The 22952-nt window shown below is 43.3% G+C and overlaps 1 protein-coding gene across 4 annotated transcripts in view; it reads right to left on the bottom strand.

Moving 5' to 3' along the window:
• Positions 1-22952, bottom strand: part of trim9 (tripartite motif containing 9) — a 49917-nt gene that overhangs the window by 20483 nt on the left and 6482 nt on the right. For 2 of the 4 annotated variants that reach the window (XM_034110972.2, XM_034110970.2), the window contains exons 2-3: positions 12756-12851; positions 10661-10804 (exon numbers count right to left, since the gene is read on the bottom strand). In XM_034110972.2, the coding sequence (XP_033966863.1) occupies positions 10661-10804; positions 12756-12851 (240 nt within the window). The remainder of the gene's footprint in view (positions 1-10660; positions 10805-12755; positions 12852-22952) is intronic. The other 2 variants (XM_034110974.2, XM_034110971.2) reach the window with 1 other exon arrangement.

Here is a 22952-nt window from a genome sequence, read left to right as displayed (position 1 = left end):
CAACATATCAATAAAAAAATCGAATGAAAATAGAGACATATTAGGTTGAACAAATATGATCACTATGTCTAAATACAACTGTAGGAGATGTGCAGTTGTGGTAGTATTGTGCAGAAAGATGAAACGATTGTCATTAACCCCCATCGGCACTAAGACGATGTGACCTGAAATGAACCACACAATACAAAACGATGTGATGCTGTGATCAATCAGCTGCAGGCGGCTCCTCTCTGTTTAACAATCACTGTGTCCTCTCCACGCAGCTGAAATCACAATCTCCAAATTCATCGAGGAAGATTCCTGTGCCGACAACTTTATCTCGTCCTCCTCCCTTTTCCCTTTCCTCTCGAACGCCCGCTGCATCCCGAGCAGCTCCTCTCTGCAGCTCCTGAAACCTGCTTTAACCCGTAAGAACCCGGACCCATTTCTACTTTGGGGAAATTAAGGGGACATCATTTAGACTAAATAGACATTACATTACATGTTACTTGTTAGACGCTTTTATCCAAAGCAACTTACATCAATACTCAATACTGTGGACAATCCCCACAGGAGCAATTTTTGGTGAAGTGTCTCAGGGACACAACGACATGCTGACAACGCACTACTCCACAGCCTCTCATTTAGGCCTCTTCCTTCAGACTTCCTCACAGAGCCCCTCCTCCAACACACACGAACGCGCACATGACCAATGAGGGCGATAAGTTTGTGCCCAGATGGAAGGCTGACAGGCAGGTAGGCCATCCTGTTACTTTAGCCGGGCCGGCTCAGATGATTGGTCGTGCTTTTTACAGAGCTACGGCTTCCACAGATGAGATATTTGTATGTATTTATTGTCAAAGCATTTCATATATTAATTTTACATGTTACTTGTTAGACGCTTTTATCCAAAGCGACTTACATACTCAATAATGTGGACAATCCCCACAGGAGTAATTTGGGGTGAAGTGTCTTGCCCAGGGAAAGAACGACATGCTGACTGCAGTGGGGTTTGAACCTGTGCCCCCCTGAGCCCAACACCAGCGCACTAGTCCACTGCGCCACAGCCTCCCGCTATTGCTATTGGGATGTTGAGAGCATTCCATGGAATATAACAAAAAGTATTTCTGAAAGAAATTACATACCCCACCTTTAATGAGGATTATTTTTGGGTTTAAATTTGGGTTTAAATGAATTGAAGAATAAAGAATATATTAACTAAATATAATTGAATCAGCTAAATTAACTGAGCAGATCATAATCATATTTCTAATTGTGCATATATGTCACTTTGGGTTTACTGTGAAAGTTTAGGGTTAAAGTCCCGATCAGTGTCACAGCAATGTTTGTCTCATTTGTTTCATATCAATTTGATCAATACATTTTTCCACAACAGGTTAAATGTAATAAAGGACATGTTATGTAAGCATTTTAATTCTTAAATGGCTTGTATTTGACTTTTAGCAACAAAACTAAAGCTTTTGAAATGTAGCTCGATATGTCACATGTGTTAGCCTGGCACATGGACATCTTGACATGTTGTCATGGGAACACAAAGTCACATGACCTGGACCATGACTCACCAGACTGTTCAGGGTGTTTTAGTTAGGGACTTCATGAGATAAAACAAGGCTAAAGTAGGGCTGCTCAATTAATCGTATTTTAATCGCAATTACGATTTTGGCTTGCAAAGATTACGAAAACAACGTAATCGAAATAAAACGAATTTTTTTTATTTATTGGTTTTTCAGTTGAATTATAAAGTTCAGGGTAATCAACTGTCAAAAACACACTGTTCATGTTTTCAAAGTAAATGGATAATCGTTTTTAATAATCGTGATATCAATTATTGCCCCAAATAATCGAGATTATAATTTTGGCCATAATCGAGCAGCTCTAGGCTAAAACTGTATAAGGAACTTTCCAGAACATTTAAAGGTCATGTGACACCTGTGTCGCGGTGGGTCCTAATGGCTTCTAAATCAGCCTCCGAATATAAATAATCTGCCGAAGGTGGCGCTCAGCAGATAATCATCAGCGTACAGCATTCATTCACCTGGAGTGAACAGCAGTGTGAAGAAATGAAGCATCTTTAGAGAGGAGATGTGGGAGTAATGAATGAAGAGAGAGAGAGAGGTGAGAGGAGGAAAGTGTCTGCAGGGGAGACAAACATATTGCTGTTCTGGTGAAAAAACGCCACACAAACAACCGCAGACAGCGAGACACAACGTTATTATTCAGGTTAGGAAAAGCAGGTTTAACCTTGACTAACATGACTATATCCAAGGCACCAGGTGATCGCTTTATCATCATACTCATTAAAACATGTCCTTTGGCATCTCCAAGCTACGGTGGGCGAGAGGGGCTAACGTGCTACAACGGCCCAACACATTTCAAATAGGATAAACGTGCTGCAGCTTCAGAAACGATGCAGATACAAAAACACAAATGTGCCAAAACACACCAACTTGAGGAAACATGCGCAGCGTTTACTAAACACAACGGAGACCAGGGGACACTAAAGAGTGACGCACACAACTGGGAGACCAGGGGACACTAAAGAGTGACACAAACAGCTGGGAGACCAGGGGACACTAAAGAGTGACGCACACAACTGGGAGACCAGGGGACACTAAAGAGTGACACACACAACTGGGAGACCAGGGGACACTAAAGAGTGACACAGACAGCTGGGAGACCAGGGGACACTAAAGAGTGACACACACAACTGGGAGACCAGGGGACACTAAAGAGTGACACAAACAGCTGGGAGACCAGGGGACACCAAAAAGTGACACACACAACTGGGAGACCAGGGGACACCAAAAAGTGACAAACAGCTGGGAGACCAGGGGACACCAAAAAGTGACACAAACAGCTGGGAGACCAGGGGACACCAAAAAGTGACACACCCAGCTGGGAGACCAGGGGAAACTAAAGAGTGACGCACACAACTGGGAGACTAAAAAGTGACACAAACCGCTGGGAGACCAGGGGACACTAAAAAGTGACACACACAGCTGGGAGACAAGGGGACACTAAAAGGTGACACACACAGCTGGGAGACAAGGGGACACTAAAGAGCGACGCACACAACTGGGAGACCAGCGGACACTAAAGAGTGACACAGACAGCTGGGAGACCAGGGGACACTAAAGAGTGACGCACACAACTGGGAGACCAGGGGACACTAAAGAGTGACACACACAACTGGGAGACCAGGGGACACTAAAGAGTGACACAGACAGCTGGGAGACCAGGGGACACTAAAGAGTGACGCACACAACTGGGAGACCAGGGGACACTAAAGAGTGACACACACAGCTGGGAGACCAGGGGACACTAAAGAGTGATACAAACAGCTGGGAGACCAGGGGACATTAAAGAGTGACGCACACAACTGGAAGACCAGGGGATACTAAAAAGTGACACACACAACTGGGAGACCAGGGGACACTAAAAAGTGACACAAACAGCTGGGAGACCAGGGGACACTAAAGAGTGATACAAACAGCTGGGAGACCAGGGGACACTAAAGAGTGACACAAACAGCTGGGAGACCAGGGGACACTAAAGAGTGATACAAACAGCTGGGAGACCAGGGTACACTAAAGAGTGACACACACAGCTGGGAGACAAGGGGACACTAAAAAGTGACACAAACAGCTGGGAGACCAGGGGACATTAAAGAGTGACGCACACAGCTGGGAGACCAGGGGACACTAAAAAGTGACGCACACAACTGGGAGACAAGGGGACACTAAAGAGTGACACACACAGCTGGGAGACCAGGGGACACCAAAAAGTGACACACACAACTGGGAGACCAGGGGACACCAAAAAGTGACAAACAGCTGGGAGACCAGGGGACACCAAAGAGTGACACAAACAGCTGGGAGACCAGGGGACACCAAAAAGTGACGCACCCAGCTGGGAGACCAGGGGACACTAAAGAGTGACGCACACAACTGGGAGACTAAAAAGTGACACAAACCGCTGGGAGACCAGGGGACACTAAAAAGTGACACACACAGCTGGGAGACAAGGGGACACTAAAAGGTGACACACACAGCTGGGAGACAAGGGGACACTAAAGAGCGACGCACACAACTGGGAGACCAGGGGACACTAAAGAGTGACGCACACAGCTGGGAGACAGGGGGACACTAAAGAGTGACGCACACAGCTAGGAGACAAGGGGACACTAAAGAGTGATGCACACAGCTAGGAGACAAGGGGACACTAAAGAGTGACGCACACAACTGGGAGACAAAATTGTTAAAACTTTCGCAGCATCACTGTCTGCAGCCGTGCACGGCAGGTTTCTGCCAGGAGGAGCTGCCTGTGTGAATAAATGACCTCCTTCTCTGTTGGAGTTACCAGGACACTGCGGCACTGTGACTGCAGACTCTAACCTAACATAACCTTTACAGTCAGACGGCAGCATGCATTACCTCTGAGACGGAGAGGACTCAACGATACTGACAAGAAGAGAGAAGAGAAGAAGAGAGAGGTGAGGAAAGGGCGAGTAGTAAGGGAGGAGAGGATGCAGATGAAAGGGGGGATGAATAAAGGGATTTCAATCCACTTCCTGTATGCTTCACGCTACAGTGACGATCACAGGAAGTGACAGGTGCCACTTCCTGTGACGCTCAGCGAGCATCAGGTAGGTTCCTGTTAGCCATCGATGTCTCTCAAAGTAAATCCATCAGAAAATGACCTTAAAGACGTGAAATGGTAAACAGTAAATGGACATAGTAGCAACCTGTCAATCAAAAGGTAGCCCCGCCCTAAAGCACAGACTGCTTCATCCTCTATTTTACTCTAAATCATTTGATGAATGAACATCAAGCTGTGTTGAAGAAGACTTGACACTGCAGGTTGAGACCTTCAACCCATCAGGGAAATGTGAGGTCATAAATCAAGAGGGAATTAGGAACATTTTCTCATTGACTTCTATTCAATCTGACAAATGTTTGCACTCAGTGGAGTCGTGATTGAACTCTGGATATTTTGCACAATTTCTATTAAATGCTACCTCTTTTAAAACTGCACAGTGCTTACTTCCACTTTTTCATTAATTTGTCATATTCTCATTGCAGTTATTTTCTAACTCCGAATTTAATTCTATAAAATGTCTGAATATTTTGGGAAGTAAATGCTCATTTACTTTGACCAATTGGCCGTGTGGCTTTTGTTGAAGAGAACCAGGGAGATGCTGCCTTCAGGGTCAACCTACGAAAGAATACAAAGTAATACCTGCACCACTCTTTGCTGAATGCTAAAATGGATATTTATTCTGCACTCGACACACATGGGCAAAAATGTACTTACGTTTATTTAGACAATGGTATCATCACCCCGATCCTCAAAGACCTCCACTGGCTTCCTGTCTCCCATCGCATCAACTACAACATTCTGGTCCTCACCTACAAAGCACTCTACCATCTGGCCCCCCATTATCTCACAAACCTTCTCACTCCTTATCAAACCCCACGGTCCCTCAGATCCACCGCAGCCGGACTCCTATCCACTCCCACATCCACACGCTGCAGCTTTGGGGACAGAGCCTTCTCAGTGGCAGCTCCTAGGCTCTGGAACTCCCTCCCCCAAGATCTCCGTGACTCTGAGTCCCTCACAGTCTTTCAGTCCCGCCTCAAAACACATCTTTTCAACTCTGTCTACCCATAAGCCCCCCCCTCTCAATCAACTTCCTCTTGACTGCCTTTTTATTATTTACTTACTTGTTTGCCTGACCTTGTTTGTCTACCCTCCCTCATACTGTAAAGCGTATTTGAGTTGCGAAAACCGCTATATAAATAAAATGCATTATTATTATTATTAAAGACAAATTGAATCCTGTATTTCCTCATCCAATTGTGCCCTCCTGATGCTCACGAATCCCTTGCATATTTAGCATTTCTTTACCCATGGAAAGCAGATTGTTGCATGGAACAAAATGCCAGCTATGCATTTAATACATGACCAATTAAGAAGCTAATGAGGTGCCCTGATTAATCCTGCCTATTCAGTCATTTTGTTATGATTAAAATCCATAAATAAGGACGTAAAACTGCTGCATACAAACATGCTGCTCGCCTCTCCTCAAGCACTCTGTAGCCATGGTGACTTGGACGTGTGAGGCCTGTAAAAGCACCAAATTGCAGCTGCAAATGTCTTCCAGCCGCTCTTCAAACTAACTTTCACCAGCTAACTCTGTCTGTTGTCCGGCTGATGATAAGCAGGTAACGAAACAAAGGTTTTTAGATCATTTCCTGACAAAGGGCTGCCTTGTACTCTGAAATCTACCTCTAGTGATCTACACAGAACATGTGAAGCTGAGGGTTTCCTGCACACTGATGGCCACATAATGGAGGCAGTGTCCCTGAGTGAGCATCGCAGTAAAAAATAAAATCAGCTTCTTGTTGCATTGAGATTCAGAGAGCAGCGTCTCTGGTCTGCTGGCTGTCAGCAGGCGTCAGATCTGCACCGAGATGCATTCAAATTCATCCGTCTTGGAGGTGTGAACATGTCCGATTCCCCGCGTTAATCATCCATCAGTCGTCACACAGCCAATCAATCATTAAGGGAACAGATCTTACATCTTATGCGTGTAAAAAACTTCTCTAAATTGATAAAGCAACGTCAGAATCTGCAGCTGTAAACAAGCCGCAGTGTTTTCCACCTACAGGCAACAGGAAAAGGTGATTTCCGCTGTAATGGTGACATTTGTGTCTCTGCAGGCGATGAGTGTCGAGTGTGGGAGGGAGAGCTTTTATTTTTATAACCTTCACAATGTACGAGTGTTGTTGATTTTTTATCTATTCGTGTAATGTTATATTTTATTATAATGTTATGTTCATTGTGAAGCACTTTGGCAAACCCTCTGTTTTTAAACTGTGCTATATAAATAAAGTGGATTGGATTGGATGGAGCATGATAAACGCTGGGAACAGCACACACTGCTCAGAGCGGCTGTGTGTCTTTTGTGGTTTTATTTCAGAGGAAGGGATGGTGGTCTCATTGTTGTTGTCCATTGAACAAAAACTGACAAAGGAGAACAGTAAATGAAAAGATATGCAAGTAACTTTAAATTCATCTCTTTCTTTGGCACAACATATTTAAATGTGAGACCCTGCAGTGCTAAAATGGTTTGACTGATGATCGAATGCCAGAAAAAGATTGACGACATAGTGAAAGAGTTACATTTGTATAATAAACATTGTGGTAGCGCTGCCCTCATGCTGCTTTATTGACTATTTTTTACTTTAACTGGTATCATAATTTGAAAAAACTGATCTGGAAAATGTTTAATGAAGCTCAGCGTAAGTTCAACCAGGAAGACCGTCTTTACTCTTCATTTACTATTCCCATGTAACTACTCTCTCCTCTCAATAAGTGATCGGGGGCGTCACTCTCCAGCTTAACCAATCACTTCGCTCTATTCCCAAGAGCCTATCATAGCGCTCTGCCAAACCTTTTAAATCTGCTCTCCCCCCTCTGACAGCTGTCATTTCAGGTGACTCAACGCAACCCTCCTCCACCCCTTTTCACCTCCTGTCCCTCTGAATCCAGGGTCAAGCTAAGCCACTCCCCTTCAGACCGAACCCAATTATCCATTCACCACCACCAGGGTCAAGCTAAGCCACTCCCCTTCAGACCGACCCCAACCATCTATTCACCACCACCAGTGTCAAGCTAAGCCCCTCCCCTTCAGACCGACTCCAACCATCTATTCACCACCACCAGTGTCAAGCTAAGCCCCTCCCCTTCAGACCGAACCCAACCATCTATTCACCACCACCAGGGTCAAGCTAAGCCCCTCCCCTTCAGACCGACCCCAACCTTCTATTCACCACCACCAGGGTCAAGCTAAGCCACTCCCCTTCAGACTGACCCCAACCATCCATTCACCACCACCAGGGTCAAGCTAAGCCACTCCCCTTCAGACCGACCCCAACCTTCTATTCACCACCACCAGTGTCAAGCTAAGCCACTCCCCTTCAGACCGAACCCAACCTTCTATTCACCACCACCAGTGTCAAGCTAAGCCACTCCCCTTCAGACCGACCCCAACCATCTATTCACCACCACCAGGGTCAAGCTAAGCCCCTCCCCTTCAGACCGACCCCAACCATCTATTCACCACCACCAGTGTCAAGCTAAGCCACTCCCCTTCAGACCGACCCCAACCATCCATCCACCACCACCAGGGTCAAGCTAAGCCCCTCCCCTTCAGACCGACCCCAACCATCTATTCACCACCACCAGTGTCAAGCTAAGCCACTCCCCTTCAGACCGACCCCAACCATCTATTCACCACCACCAGTGTCAAGCTAAGCCCCTCCCCTTCAGACCGACCCCAACCATCTATTCACCACCACCAGTGTCAAGCTAAGCCACTCCCCTTCAGACCGACCCCAACCATCTATTCACCACCACCAGGGTCAAGCTAAGCCCCTCCCCTTCAGACCGACCCCAACCATCTATTCACCACCACCAGGGTCAAGCTAAGCCACTCCCCTTCAGACCGAACCCAACCATCTATTCACCACCACCAGGGTCAAGCTAAGCCCCTCCCCTTCAGACCGACCCCAACCATCTATTCACCACCACCAGGGTCAAGCTAAGCCCCTCCCCTTCAGACCGACCCCAACCATCTATTCACCACCACCAGGGTCAAGCTAAGCCCCTCCCCTTCAGACCGACCCCAACCATCTATTCACCACCACCAGGGTCAAGCTAAGCTAATTTTCTCATAGACCTCTATACAATCTGAGGTAATAGATCAAGAGAGAAGCATGAACGTTTTATCATAGACTTCTATACAATCCCACTTTTCAAAACAAAATAATTAAAGCTTGACAAGATTGCAGAAGGAAAGGAGGATGAACGCTATCAGTGTTCTCATTCAACTCTTGGCAAATAAGTGCATTTACCCAAATATTGCATCGTTGTTTTAATGTAATATAATGTTTCTAAATGTTTAAAGAAAAAGAAAACAGAACGTTCCTGCTTGTAGGGAATTGAACGTGAGTTATAATGAGTTTGTGAGTGATTGATGAAGCCCTGCCATAAAATGCTTCACATTTAAATATTTCATACATAGGGGAGAAATGTGTAATGAGCGTTTGAGCGATGCATAGTGTGTTTCTCCTCCTACATGTGTGATTCTGCAGAGCGGCCGAGTGTGAAATTGGATGCTGTTCAGCGCAAATCTATCTCCTCCTCTTCCTCCTCCTCAGTTATGTTGCTGTTCAACGTGTTGCAGACGTAGAAAGACAAATGTTGCTCTGTATGCCTTAAATCAGTGCAGTCGAGCACTTTTTTACCCTTTTGTCGCTGTCCCTTTGCTGTGAGATTGTACATTTCCCTGGGACAAATAACGTTTCTGATTCTGATTCTGATTAAAACTCTAATGTCATTCAAATGTGAATTTAAGAGTAGGGAAATCTCATTTGGAGTTTTAAAGGGGACCTATCATGCACTTTTTGATGTCTTTTATACATAAAGACGTGTCCCCGGTGTGTCGGGGAACTCACGCAGCGTCAGAAAATAAAACCCTCTCTCTTTCCCTCCGTACCCAAATCTCTAAAAACGGGGAACAACGGAGCTGTAATATCTGAAATCTGAAATGTGGACCCACAGCCCAATCAGAAACGTTGCTATCAGAAACAATGCCCGACTGTTTTGGACGTAATATGGTCGGTGTTTACATTAGCATCGCTAACACTCAGAGCTAACCTGTACTGGAGAGCATGTGTGTGAAGAAGCAGGAAGTAAAAAGGAACTCACCTTGTGGTATAACCGGCAAGAGAGAAAGCCTTTGAGCTCCAGACTGTTTCAGATCCTTGATAATCCATGATATGGCGTTTCATCACGGCAGTGTTTAGTTTAGACAGTAGCTGCCGGGTCCCGCATGAGCTCAGACCCCTCCTTTTATATTTGTTATCATTTTTTTTGTTTTTTTAAACCTTTATCCCCAAATCAGCACTTTTGAAACAGGAGGTGAAATAGAGGGATATGAGGCATGGCTAGAATGGGTGATCTGTTTGGTATTTTGAGAAAAACACTTCATAGACATGTTTTTTATATATTTTTATATATCTGAGACCCATGCTATTGTCTAAAAATAGCATGATAGGTGACCTTTAAGTGAGACATTTCCAGATTTCTTGTTTTAAATCATTTACAAAACATGTTTTTCTCCTTTAATTGTTTTAATATTTGCACCAAAATCATCTTCAATCAAAAAGCCCCTTTCGTGAACACAGGGAATTTTCAACCTGCGATCTACGGTGGCCGACCGGTGAGAACGCTCTACAACGACCCAAAACATTTCCATGAGAGAAACGCTCTGCAGCTTCAGAAAACGATGCAGATATAAAAACACACAGCTGGAGCGCTTGGTGACGTTCAGGATTATAAAGCTGAACAACTGTCTCGGTTGCAGAGTGAGTCGTCTCATAACTGTTAGTGTTGGTCAGTATATCTGAAATTACTAGGTTAGCTTCGTTAGCTAGCTAGCTTACAGCAGATCTGCAGTAACATCGGAAGGAGTCATGTGATCACATTGTTAAAATAAACCCATAAAACATTTTAGGTGATTTTCCGACAACAAAGACAGTTGTCCGACTGTTTTGAAACATGATGAGATGTATTTTTATTATTTGAAACTCACGTTGAGCTTGTGCTCGTGCTCCTTGGTGACCCGGGACAGCAGCTGGGCTTTGCGTCGGTTCAGAGCCTCGATGAGAGCGTCGCACTGAGCCACGAGACACGCCTCGAACTCCACTCCGTTCTCCTGCAACACAACAGGAACAGGCTGAGAGGAATAACACATCTATACAAATAATAAACTATAGCAACTACTTTTATAATTATACAGAATACCACACAAACCCGTGGCGCTACTAATGAGTTATCAAGAATCCACGAGGAAATCCAATTTAAATACAGATTTAAAGGAAGTTTTCAGTATTTCAAGATTGTATTAGTAAGTACTTAGTATTCAGTAAAAAGATCAGCTAATTTCTAATAAAGGTGGTGTGTTTGCTGATGGTCTGAAAGCAGAGTAAAAGGTGACTAAGATTTGTAATGTAAACATGTTAGGAAAAGCTAAGAGGAGAAAAACAAACATGTATTCATTTTTACTAAACGAGTTTCCTCAATTCATAGTGACTTCAAGAAAAGGATGTACAAAAATGTTTAAATGCTGCCTGTTCACAAAATAAAAGTAGTCAATAGCTTGTGTTATATCTTATTACTTCTGCTCAAATGTAAACTGGTACTGTTTTTATTCTCTTGTTTACTTTATTACATTTTTTTTTGTACATGTTTGGTTTCAACCATTTTACTCTGTAGCACTTTGAGTTTTGGTTATTCAAATGAAAAGTGCGCTTATAAATCAAATTGATTATTAGTATTATTATTATAAAAACCAACTTTAGGCTTTACGCTGTTAGCTGTTGGTAAACGCTGCATTTAATAAGAATTTAACTGCAGTATATAGAGAACAAAATTAAATTATTTTCCGAGATTTAAGTAGTTTTTTCTGATTTTTGACAATCAGAATATTTTTTTATTTTTTTTATTATTTTCTGAAAAAAATGGAAATCGAGAAAAATCCATTCTCTAAATTCTCGTATTTTGTGCCGTAGGACAACACGTAAAAGTCTCAGAAAGAAACCCCAAATCTCAGTAAATGACACGTTTGTGAAGGACAATGGGGTCCTGAACAAATGGATGTATTAAGTAAATGGATGTGGTCACCGTGAGTTTACCTATTTTGGGCATTTTGCGACACGATAGGATGGACCGCAAAATGCTAAACAGGTGTCAAAAATATAGCACTTAGCCATGAGAAAGTGGAATCTAAATCTAAAATAACATGTTGACCGTGAGTCAGAAAAGAAAATGTTGAGAAAAAATTTGTTTTTAAGAAAAGACAATTCTGAATAAAAAAAAAAAGAATTCTGAGAAAGAAATCCCATTACATTACATGTCATTTGTTAGACGCTTTTGTCCAAAGCTACTTACATACTCAATACTGTGCACAATGCCCACAGGAGCAATTTGGGGTAAAGTGTCTTCCCCAGGGACACAAAGACATGCTGACTGCAGTGGGACTCGAACTTGCTATCCCCTGATTCGAAGTCCAGCACACTTTCCACGAGCCACAGCCTCCCTCATTGAACCAATGAGATGCTGCCTTCAGCGACCACTAAGGAATCCCTGTAGTTCTCTATTGCACGCAGCAGTCGCCCCCCCCCCCCCTCTAATCGTCTGTAATCCCCCCACGCAGCAGCAGGTTGTAAATCTATTCCTGGTCGATGTGCTCTCAGTAAGCGCTGCACATGTTATTGTAATGTAAAACCAATGCACACACACTCTGCTGTTACCATGGGGATGCAACAGTTTGATTTGATAAAGTGTGTGAGAGTGTGAGTGTGTGTATAGTAACTGGATGTGTGAGTGTGTGTGTGTGTGTGTGTGTGTGTGTGTGTGTGTGTGTGTGTGTGTGTGTGTGTGTGTGTGTGTGTGTGTGTGTGTGTGTGTGTGTGTGTGTGTGTGTGTGTGTGTGTGTGTGTGTGTGTGTGTGTGTGTGTGTGTGTGTGTGTGTGTGTAGTACCTGGATGTGTGAGTGCTAAAGTGTGTATGTGTGTGACTGTGTGTGTGTGTGTGTGCGTGCGTGCGTGCGTGCGTGCGTGCGTGCGTGCGTGCGTGCGTGCGTGCGTGTGTGTGTGTGTGAGTGTGTGAGTGTGTGTGTGTAGTACCTGGATGTGCTGCACCATGTTCCTCAGCTGAACCAGGAAGTCTTTGGCCTCGGTGGCTCGGTCTGAGAGTCCGGTGAGAGCCTGAGACAGCTGACCCTGCAGAGAGAGAGAGAGAGAGAGAGAGAGAGAGAGAGAGAGAGAGAGAGAGAGAGTTAGAGATACCTGCAGATAAATGTGTCTGCAAACACATTACACTCCATCCATACTACGCGCTGCATTGGAGATACAGCGTCCCGCGATTCAATAAAGTCAGACTGAAGCATCCATTTTTTTTTAATACTTTTTGGTTGAGAATTTGTTTTGGTTTGAGAAGTGTGATTTATTTTGAACATAACTCATTTTACAACTGTGTCATCTAGTAAAATGTAATCCTATGTTTGGGTCAATTAAACCAACATATTAACCAAATAAGAAAAAATAATCGATATGCAGTTATTTGTACGCTTTTCTCGAGTATGGACATCTTGTTTTAATCGGACAAATGTAGTACATGCAGATTTAAAGTGACCGATGAGACCGACACACTCGTGGAGGCAGCAGCACGTTCCCACAGCTCGAGTTATTTTAGATGCAGATTCCTCAGTCAGCTTGACCTCTGCAGTTCATGCATATATAAACAAACCACAAACAACCAGCATGCTGTGAAAATCTGTAGACTTTAAATGTGTCCATGTTTACGTTTTGGATGAACTCAGAGCGGTCAGTTCGAACACAAAGCGGCTTTTCATCCCGCAAAGAAACATATTCTGAAAGACTCACCCTGAGAACTATTTTGATACTTGATGAATGAGTCCTGCAGAAATGCCTCTTAAATCTGTTGCTTTTCTCTGTTTTAAATCATATTAAAGTCCATTTTACGGGTTCACATAGTTTTAGGAAATGTTTTATACATCGTTTTGATTTTTTTCATATTTTTGGGGGACATTTGTCATATTTTGCTGACAATATCAAGACATTATTTAAACCAAACCTTCGCTGGGATTCTGGGAAATAAGCTGACTCTGTTTTTTAAGTTGTTCATGAACCAGTTTGAACACAAAGCAGCTTTTCATCCCGCAGAGAAACTGACATTCTGCAGAGACTCACCCTGAGACAAAATGAAGTGTCTCTCACACAAAGTGACATTTAACACTCAGACGATTAACGCACAATCAAGCTGCTGCTGCTGCTGCATGGACTTATTGTTGGATTACAGTCCACTGTGCATGAGCAGAGCACCGTGCACGTGACGGGAAACACCCTCTCACACACTCTGCTGTCTGTTCAGAGCGATGTGCGTGTGTGTGTGTATACTAGCATTACTATAGTTGTGGGGACCTAAATCTGTTTACATAGTCACGTGTGGGGACTCGCCTCCCTTATGGGGACAAATTGGAGGTCCCCATAAGGGGGATCATTAATTTTAGGGTGAAGACTTGGTTAGGGTTAGGGTAAGGTTAAGGGTTAGGCATGTGTTGGTTATGGTTATGGTTAGGATAAGTCTCCAGGAAATGCATGTAAGTCAATGTAATGTCCCCTGAAGTGATGTATACATGGTATGTGTGTGTGTGCGTGTGTGTGTGTGTGTGTGTGTGTGTGTGTGTGTGTGTGTGTGTGTGTGTGTGTGTGTGTGTGTGTGTGTGTGTGTGTGTGTGTGTGTGTGTGTGTGTGTGTGTGTGTGTGTGTGTGTGTGTGTGTGTGTGTGTGTGTGTGTGTGTGTGTGTGTGTGTGTGTGTGTGTGTGAACTCAGAGGTGACGGAGCGAGAGGACGAGCCCATGGGAAACTTCTCTGCTTCACTGAACAAACCGTCACTTTAGGGAGCGTTTGTCTTCTGGGAAGAAAAGAGCGGGAAATCACTAAAACTGAAATATTAATAGTGTCTGAATAATTCTCCCAGACAACAACAAAGGTGCTCAACAGAGGATGTTTACTGTAAAGCATTCAACATGCATGAAGATGATTGAAAACACAGATATTGAGATGTGGGAAACGAGTGGTAGTCCTGGAGCTGAAGGGAAAGAGGAATCCTCTCCGGAACAGAGCAATAAAAGCTGGATAAAAAGCTGATCCAGTGGAAACCATGTGGAAACAGCTCTGAGGTCAGCAGGTCAGGGTGGGGTGGGGGGGCTGACCTTTGACCCTGGCGTTTGGGAAAGGATGACAGCTGCTGCCAACGTTATTCCTGCAGAGAGACTTTAGCTGCGAACAGCTGAGCAAAGACGGAGAGTAAGCGGCAGGAAACTCTGCTACTGCTCTCAGGGGGAGAGACAGGAAGACAGGAGCTTTCTCACAAGTTATCTATTTATTTAAGTAGTTATATTTGTTATTTTGTAACTTATTTATTATTTGTATTATTTAATGTGTAATTGTTTTTAATTTATTTATTAAGTTATGCTTTAGCTATTTTCTTAATTTAGTTATTTATTCATGTATTTATTTTTAGTATTTTAGTTAGTTGGTCAGTAAGTTTATTTATTTATTAAGACGTTTATTCCCATGTTTCATTCGTATTTATTGATTTTGTAATTTATATATTTGCCTGGTCTGATTTATTTAGTAAGTTATTTGTTTATCTATGAAGTAAGATACATATTTATATAGTTAATTATTCATTTATTTATTTAGTTAGTTAATTGTTTTATGTGTTTTTTATTTTGTTATTTAGTTAGTTAAGGATTTAGGGAATTATTTAGGCAACTTCTTTCTAGTTAGATTTGATTTTTTTTTTGTCAGTTATTTTCTTTATATTTATATAGTTGATGTAATATATAGTTAGTTGTTTAGTTCTCGATGTAGTTAGTTGATTGGGCAAGACAAAGAGCAAACTGAAGCAAACTGAGAAATGAACGTGATGGGGAAGGTAAAAAAAGAAACCATGAAATGTCCAATCCTTGCCTCCTGATATTTAAGGATCACACACTATATGTATGGTAAGGATACTCCAGGTCAGCCTATCTCTCTGCCATGACATGTTTAAACCTCTGAAATGAAACTCTCTCCTCTCCATGGTTTTAAGATGCTCTCAGTCCTTCAGAGTGTTTTCATCGGGTCACTGCAGCTGCCCTCTCATCTCTGAATCCACACACCATTGTCTCTCCTCTGAAACAGTGATGAGTTTACAGTCAGAGAGCAGATGAACTGAAAAGCTCTTGATTGTCTGCAGGCGTTTTTCCACAGTGTGCTCAGTCCTCAGAAACCAGGTCACAGCGAGGCAACGAGCTGCTTTACTCCTCACTATACCTGCAGGGTGAAGACAAGCAGCTGGACAGATGGAGACAGACTTTAGAGACAAAGAGCCTCGAAGAGCACCATGAGACCAAAGCTTCTACTATTCTTTTCGTCTCTTGCACTTTTTTATTGCACTATTTTCTGTTAAAGAGGCCCTGTTCTGCTTGCTGTAGTGTTTCCTCTCCTGTAGTGAGATCTATAGGCTTTTGGCATGTTTAGGAACTCCTTTGTCTACTTCCCTAACATAGTGACATCACTATGGAACACTTGCGCTCCTATTGGCTAGCGCTCCAACACATTGTACCTGATCGGCTTAGGGGGTGGGACATCTCTAAGCGGTTGACCAATCACAACAGAGCCGGCCAGCTAACCAATCAGAGCAGACTGGGCTCTGGTTTCAGACGGAGGGTGAAGAGAGGTGCTGCAGCACAGGCAGGCAGTGTGAGAAATATAAAGAGCTTTTTGAACATTAAAGCACGGAGACATGTCCCAGTAGAGACACTACATACTGATATACACCTGAACATCAGCAGGAGAGAACTCTTTAAAGTAGAGACACTACATACTGATATACACCTGAACATCAGCAGGAGAGGACTCTTTAAAGTAGAGACACTACATACTGATATACACCTGAACATCAGCAGGAGAGGACTCTTTAAAGTAGAGACACTACATACTGATATAAACCTGAACATCAGCAGGAGAGGACTCTTTAAAGTAGAGACAGTACATACTGATGTACACCTGAACATCAGCAGGAGAGGACTCTTTAAAGTAGAGACCCTACATACTGATATGTATGGAGCCTGTAATCCTTTGATAGCGTAGTTTCACCGAGCCCCCAGTGTTCTTAGGGTAGATATCTTCCCAGTACAAACATATGAATAGCTCTTTTAAAGGAATGGTATGCTCATGACACTCATTTTTTTAAAATTATCATCCGATAAAACAGACCAGTCTCTGCCAGTCTCTCTCTTTTTTTTTTAATCCGATGACATTATCAGTGATTTTAAACTGATTATATACCGAAATAACATCAACACTGTGGGCGCCGCCATTTCCCGGACGTGACGTAATCCATGCGTTTGATTTTCGAAGACACGTTGATCTCCATGTTATTTACTGTAGTTTCTCTATTCAAATATGCCTCACTGTATCGCGAAATATTGCCATAATTCGGATAGGAACAATCCACGGAATGCTCGGTTCCATCTGTTGCCAAAAGGTAAGCGTAAGAAGTACATTCGGAGGCAGTGGCTAGCGAAATGTGGCCGGCCCGAACCGAGAGATTTACAGGCTCATGTATGCAGCGAACATTTCACATTTCCGGACGACTACTCTGAGAGTATGATCAAACATAACATGGGATTTATGGAACAACCATTACTCAATGGAGATGCAGTACCATCGGTCTTTCTGGTGTCATCACCAACCAGGACACCAGTTCGGCCAGTAGAGAAATCGCCCTCTGCAAGTGTGAAGCGACGGAGGAGCAGAAGTAGTGCTCGGAGTAAGAATAAGGTATGTTATAGCGCATTTCCATTGCAGCGGCTAGCCCCGTTTTAACGTCCAGGCCAGGACAGTTTTTGGTGGCCTTTCCATATAGCGTAGTACCGGCTAGTGTGTATTTTACCCCAGTTTTTTCCGGCCCCATAAAATCGTGATTCTATGGCCAGGGACAACGAAGCTGAGTATGCTAAACTAGAGAGGGAATCGCTAGCAAGGGTGGTACTACATGCATACATATAGTATCTTATATCATCTTCCCATTATACACACATGCATTTTCAAACATTTGGACTACCTATGTTGAAAATGTATTATCTTTTCAATTTATACACGGCATCTATTGCACGTCTGTCCGTCCTGGGAGAGGGATCCCTCCTCTGTTGCTCTCCCTGAGGTTTCTCCCATGTTCCCTTTAAACTGGGGGTTTTCTCCGGAAGTTTTTCCTTGTACGATGTGAGGGTCTTAGGACAGAGGGTGTCGTATTGTCATACTGATATGTATGGCTGAATTCCCCCATGCAATCTCTTCACATTGGTCAAAACTTGTTCCTCTGCTGACGAGTCCGAACTGAAATACTCCACCATGTTTCCGTGTGTTGACAAAGTGAACGCATGGATGACGTCACGACCATCACGTGACTACTGAAAATGGCAAACATGGCGGCGGCCAGACGGAATATACAGGTCTTGATAAAAAAGAGCTATAAAATCATTATTTACCGGGGAATATCGCTGATTTCTTCAGGGTATGGTTTAAACATAACGTTTCACTAAATACTGAAGTTTTGATTAATTATCGAATGAGTGGACCATTCCTTTAACAAAATACGTTTTCAACAAGGATTTTGTGGGCGAAGCATCCGTTTAAAACACCTTCTCTTCCACAGGTTAAGTATTAACCCTCTCCATATCACTGTGCCTCTGTACTCAATTGAACTTTTCTGACACATTTAAACTGGATCATCACATAAAGCGACTGATCGTCTGCAGAAGTCTTTGCCTCGCTGACGAGAATAGGTCCCGTCGTCCCATTTCCTGCCGTCCTGTCCCGGTGTCCGTCAAATAAGCGCTCCCACATATTCATCTCTTTTCTAGTTACTGACTCACCCTGCATTATACATGTCTGCTATATCGCTGATGAATAAAGCACGGGCCACTTGTGCAGATCTTTCTTCGGGGGTCTTGTTAAACATGATAACTCTTCACGGCAGCTGTAATGTTGGAGCCTCTGATAACTTCAGGAACACAATCGGGAATCAAACACTTCCTGTTTGGTGTTTCCTGTCTCCGCCATGGTCCCCGCAGGTCGACCTCTCGCTCTCTTCACTCCGCTGTGGATCTGCATATTGGATTAAAGGAGGCTAAAGAGAAAAGCCTGCAGCTCTAAAGAGCAGGAACTTTCTCTGAGAGACGCGTTTAGAAAGTAGGTTACGCAGATCTATCTTTACCGGGGGAAATTGTAATGTACATACATATGTGTTTTTAATAAGCCTGTAGAGAAATGCTTTAAGAGCTAAGCGCTGACGTTACACCTCCCCCTTCTCCTTCCACTAGCTGACAGTATACTTGTATATTTCTACTGTTGTCATATCCGTTTAGAAGTCTGAGTACCAGAAGTCTCCTGTCCGAATGACTGCTATTTGTATGCATTTATTGTTGTGCCTTCTATCTTTTTTATAGTGACTGATTATCAAAAATAACGGCCGAGTGTTGACTTGCGTTTAAAGCGTCCAAATACCTTCAATGAATACCACATAGTCACGGGTCCGTCTTGAGGGTTTTATTTATTCAAATTGCATCGATCCTTTGGCAGTAAAGTACCGGCTTAAACACTTTGAACTGGATAAAATAAATAAACACAAGTACAAATACCATCCGGCAGGCGGACAAACACGCTTTCAGCCACCTTGAAGACTTCTCATGGTCCGAGCGCTGAAGCTTCATTGTAACCTCATAGTCACACACACACACACACACACACACACACACACACACACACACACACACACACACACACACACACACACACACACACACACACACACACACACACACACACACACACACACACACACACACACACACACACACACACACACACACACACACACACACACACACACACACACACACACACACACACACACCCAGTAAAGTTAACTTTGACCTCTTGCCCTCTCCTGGAGGAGGTTTTAATCCAAACTGATGTGGATCTCCTGCGACTCAACGGACGCAGAGGGAAGATGAGAAAACGTTGAATGACCCCGAAGCTGCTGCTGAATTATTCACGCTGTGCACGTGTTCCCACTCGGCTTAATTACTGAGATTATTAGAGCTCCCATCATCTTAAACCCCCCCCCCCCCCCCCACCCACCCACCCCACCACCACATCCTCAGAGCTCTCTGCACACAGTCCTCCTCTCTGCGCTCATGTTGCACGATTTCCATGGTGCTCAACAACAAGCCAAAGGGAATATGTCACCATGGTGAGGGAATCAAGAAACGTCTTGATAAACTGAAGCAAATGAGGGCCATGTTCACCAACTTTATGAAAACATCTCTTCACAAACGGTCACACAACTCTGCAGAATGATAACGTCTCATTCATGAACACTTGACTTCTGAATAACACGTATTCCTTAAAACATTTCTGCATAAAGTTGTATCCATCCGTGTCCAACATGTAGTAATGCAAGTTTTCATGCAGACGTGTTTTAAAGAGTAACACTTCTGAAATAAGGCTCCTACTGTGTGACAGTCGCAGATTGATCAAAGTGTTTCTTATAAACTGTAGTGGCAGGGGAAAAGGTTAAGGCATATGGTTTAGATTGAAAATGTAATGACATCTATGATACATGTGTATTATCCTCGCAACTAGTGAGGTTAAATGTCCACTTTCATGTAAGGGTTGAGGGTGTGGTTCTGCAAGCCTCATTTACATATCCACCTGTCGCGGCGCGCCCAGAACTTTTTAGTGGGCGCGTCAACAGGATGCCGGGGGCTGGTTCTCACGGGAGAATAAAGTGTGTGTGGCGAAATGCTGGTATTCAGCGGGATATTGTAATTTCCTCAACATGGGACGGGGAAGTTAATGAAAACCCGAATCTGTGGATATTGCATCGACGGACCAAGAAACACGTCTCCGTGGAGAGGACGCGCTCAAAGAGAGAGATATTCTCTACAACCCCGGGTGAGATCGCTCCTCTGAGACACGCCGGTCCTCGTGTTTCCTTTGTTTTGTGGATTATCGCCTGAAAAGGCCGACAAACATTTCTGTTTTTCTCGCCGACGGGCGCAGGAGGAACAACCTTTGTTGTCAATGAACAATAGCCTGGATTAGGCAGTGAAGACACTTGTTGTGTATCGCAGAGCGGACTGTTTAATTTTGTTTGTGTTGTTTGGCTGGAAAACTGTCAATATAATGGATCCATGCATGCATTCTGTCTCTGTTTATTTTGTTTAAGGAGCAGATTTTTCCTTTATCAGTTCTGTTTACCTTTATAATATTATTTCATTCAAGAACCCCTTGTGCGTTTAATTAACACAACTATTTTAGATAGTTGATCGTTACAACTGTACTACTATACTATACTGGTTAGGAAAGACACCAATATGGAGTGTCTCGTCAGGACACAGGAGGCAGGAAACTCTCACTCTTTAATCTCCTGCTGATGTTCAGGTGTGTATCAGTAGTGTCTCTACTTTAAAGAGTCCTCTCCTGCTGATGTTCAGGTGTATATCAGTATGTAGTGTCTCTACTTTAAAGAGTCCTCTCCTGCTGATGTTCAGGTGTATATCAGTATGTAGTGTCTCTACTTTAAAGAGTCCTCTCCTGCTGATGTTCAGCTGTATATCAGTATGTAGTGCCTCTACTTTAAAGAGTCCTCTCCTGCTGATGTTCAGGTGTATATCAGTATGTAGCGTCTCTACTTTAAAGAGTCCTCTCCTGCTGATGTTCAGGTGTATATCAGTATGTAGTGCCTCTACTTTAAAGAGTCCTCTCCTGCTGATGTTCAGGTGTATATCAGTATGTAGTGTCTCTACTTTAAAGAGTCCTCTCCTGCTGATGTTCAGGTGTATATCAGTATGTAGTGTCTCTACTTTAAAGAGTCCTCTCCTGCTGATGTTCAGGTATATATCAGTATGTAGTGTCTCTACTTTAAAGAGTCCTCTCCTGCTGATGTTCAGGTGTATATCAGTATGTAGTGTCTCTACTTTAAAGAGTCCTCTCCTGCTGATGTTCAGGTGTATATCAGTATGTAGTGTCTCTACTTTAAAGAGTCCTCTCCTGCTGATGTTCAGGTATATATCAGTATGTAGTGTCTCTACTTTAAAGAGTCCTCTCCTGCTGATGTTCAGGTGTATATCAGTATTTAGTGCCTCTACTGGGACATGTCTCCATGCATTAATGTTAAAAAAAAAAATCCCGCCCCTTAGCCTATCACGTACAATGAGTTGGAGCGCTAGCCAATAGGAACGCGACTGCTTCATAGTGTTGTCACTAAATGTTCTTGAAGTAAACAAAGGAGTCAGATCACTGGGCATGTTGGGTATGTTTGTTGAAAAAGCCTACAGAGAGAATTATTTACATTATTTTCTTCTGACTGGTTAAATATATTTTTAAAACTTTACATTTAGGTGTAGACAGACCTTACACACCGACTTTTAACCCAATAAGATCTCTTCATTTTACCTTAAATCATGTTTCTGCTCCATAAAATGTTCTCTAATTCCAAACTCCTATAACAAATGAGGATAACAATGCAAAGCTATTCACCGCATCTTCCAAATGAACACACCATCATTAACGCTGATGATAATGATGACGTTATAAACGGGGTCGCTGCAGGTCTAACTCGTCCCCAGCTGCTGCACCGATCCAGGTTGAGCTCACTTCCTTAGGCAACCATGTCCTCGTTAAATGTGGGCGGACTTTGTGACCGCATCGTAAATTATTCAGTTCAAATCTGATCACTTGGTTTGGACTCATTTAACCGGAGAGGAGAAGCTGGGCCACAGAGGGAAACTGGCACATTATCTCTCAGCCTGGAGCCATTTTAAAATATTCAGCCATCTGTGTTCCCACGAAAACTTATATAACAATATGTGAGAGCTGAAATACCTTTAAGGCATGAGCAGAAATGACCCAACCTGGAAATCAAACGCCTCTTTCCCGATCCTTTTCCTGCTGCCTCCCCGTCTTTCATTAACATGCTCACAGATAATCTCTTTACACTGCAGCTCAAGGGTTAGATATCAGCGCCGTCAAACTAAGCTTTTATTCCCTTCTTTACAGATGTCCCGCCGTTATCCTCCGTCTCATCCCTCGTCAATGCACATCAAGCTAAAGTGTCTTTCTTGCACAGGATCACTTATAGCAAAGACGTATTAAAGCAACGTCGGCTTCTTCAACACAAATAGTGTAATCCAATTCCATACAGTTTAACTGAGAAAAGGCACTCTGAACTACAATGTGTA

Source organism: Pseudochaenichthys georgianus, chromosome 22, assembly GCF_902827115.2.
Source record: "Pseudochaenichthys georgianus chromosome 22, fPseGeo1.2, whole genome shotgun sequence".
Taxonomy (NCBI): Eukaryota; Metazoa; Chordata; class Actinopteri; order Perciformes; family Channichthyidae; genus Pseudochaenichthys; species Pseudochaenichthys georgianus.
This window is presented reverse-complemented; position numbering and strand designations above follow the sequence as displayed.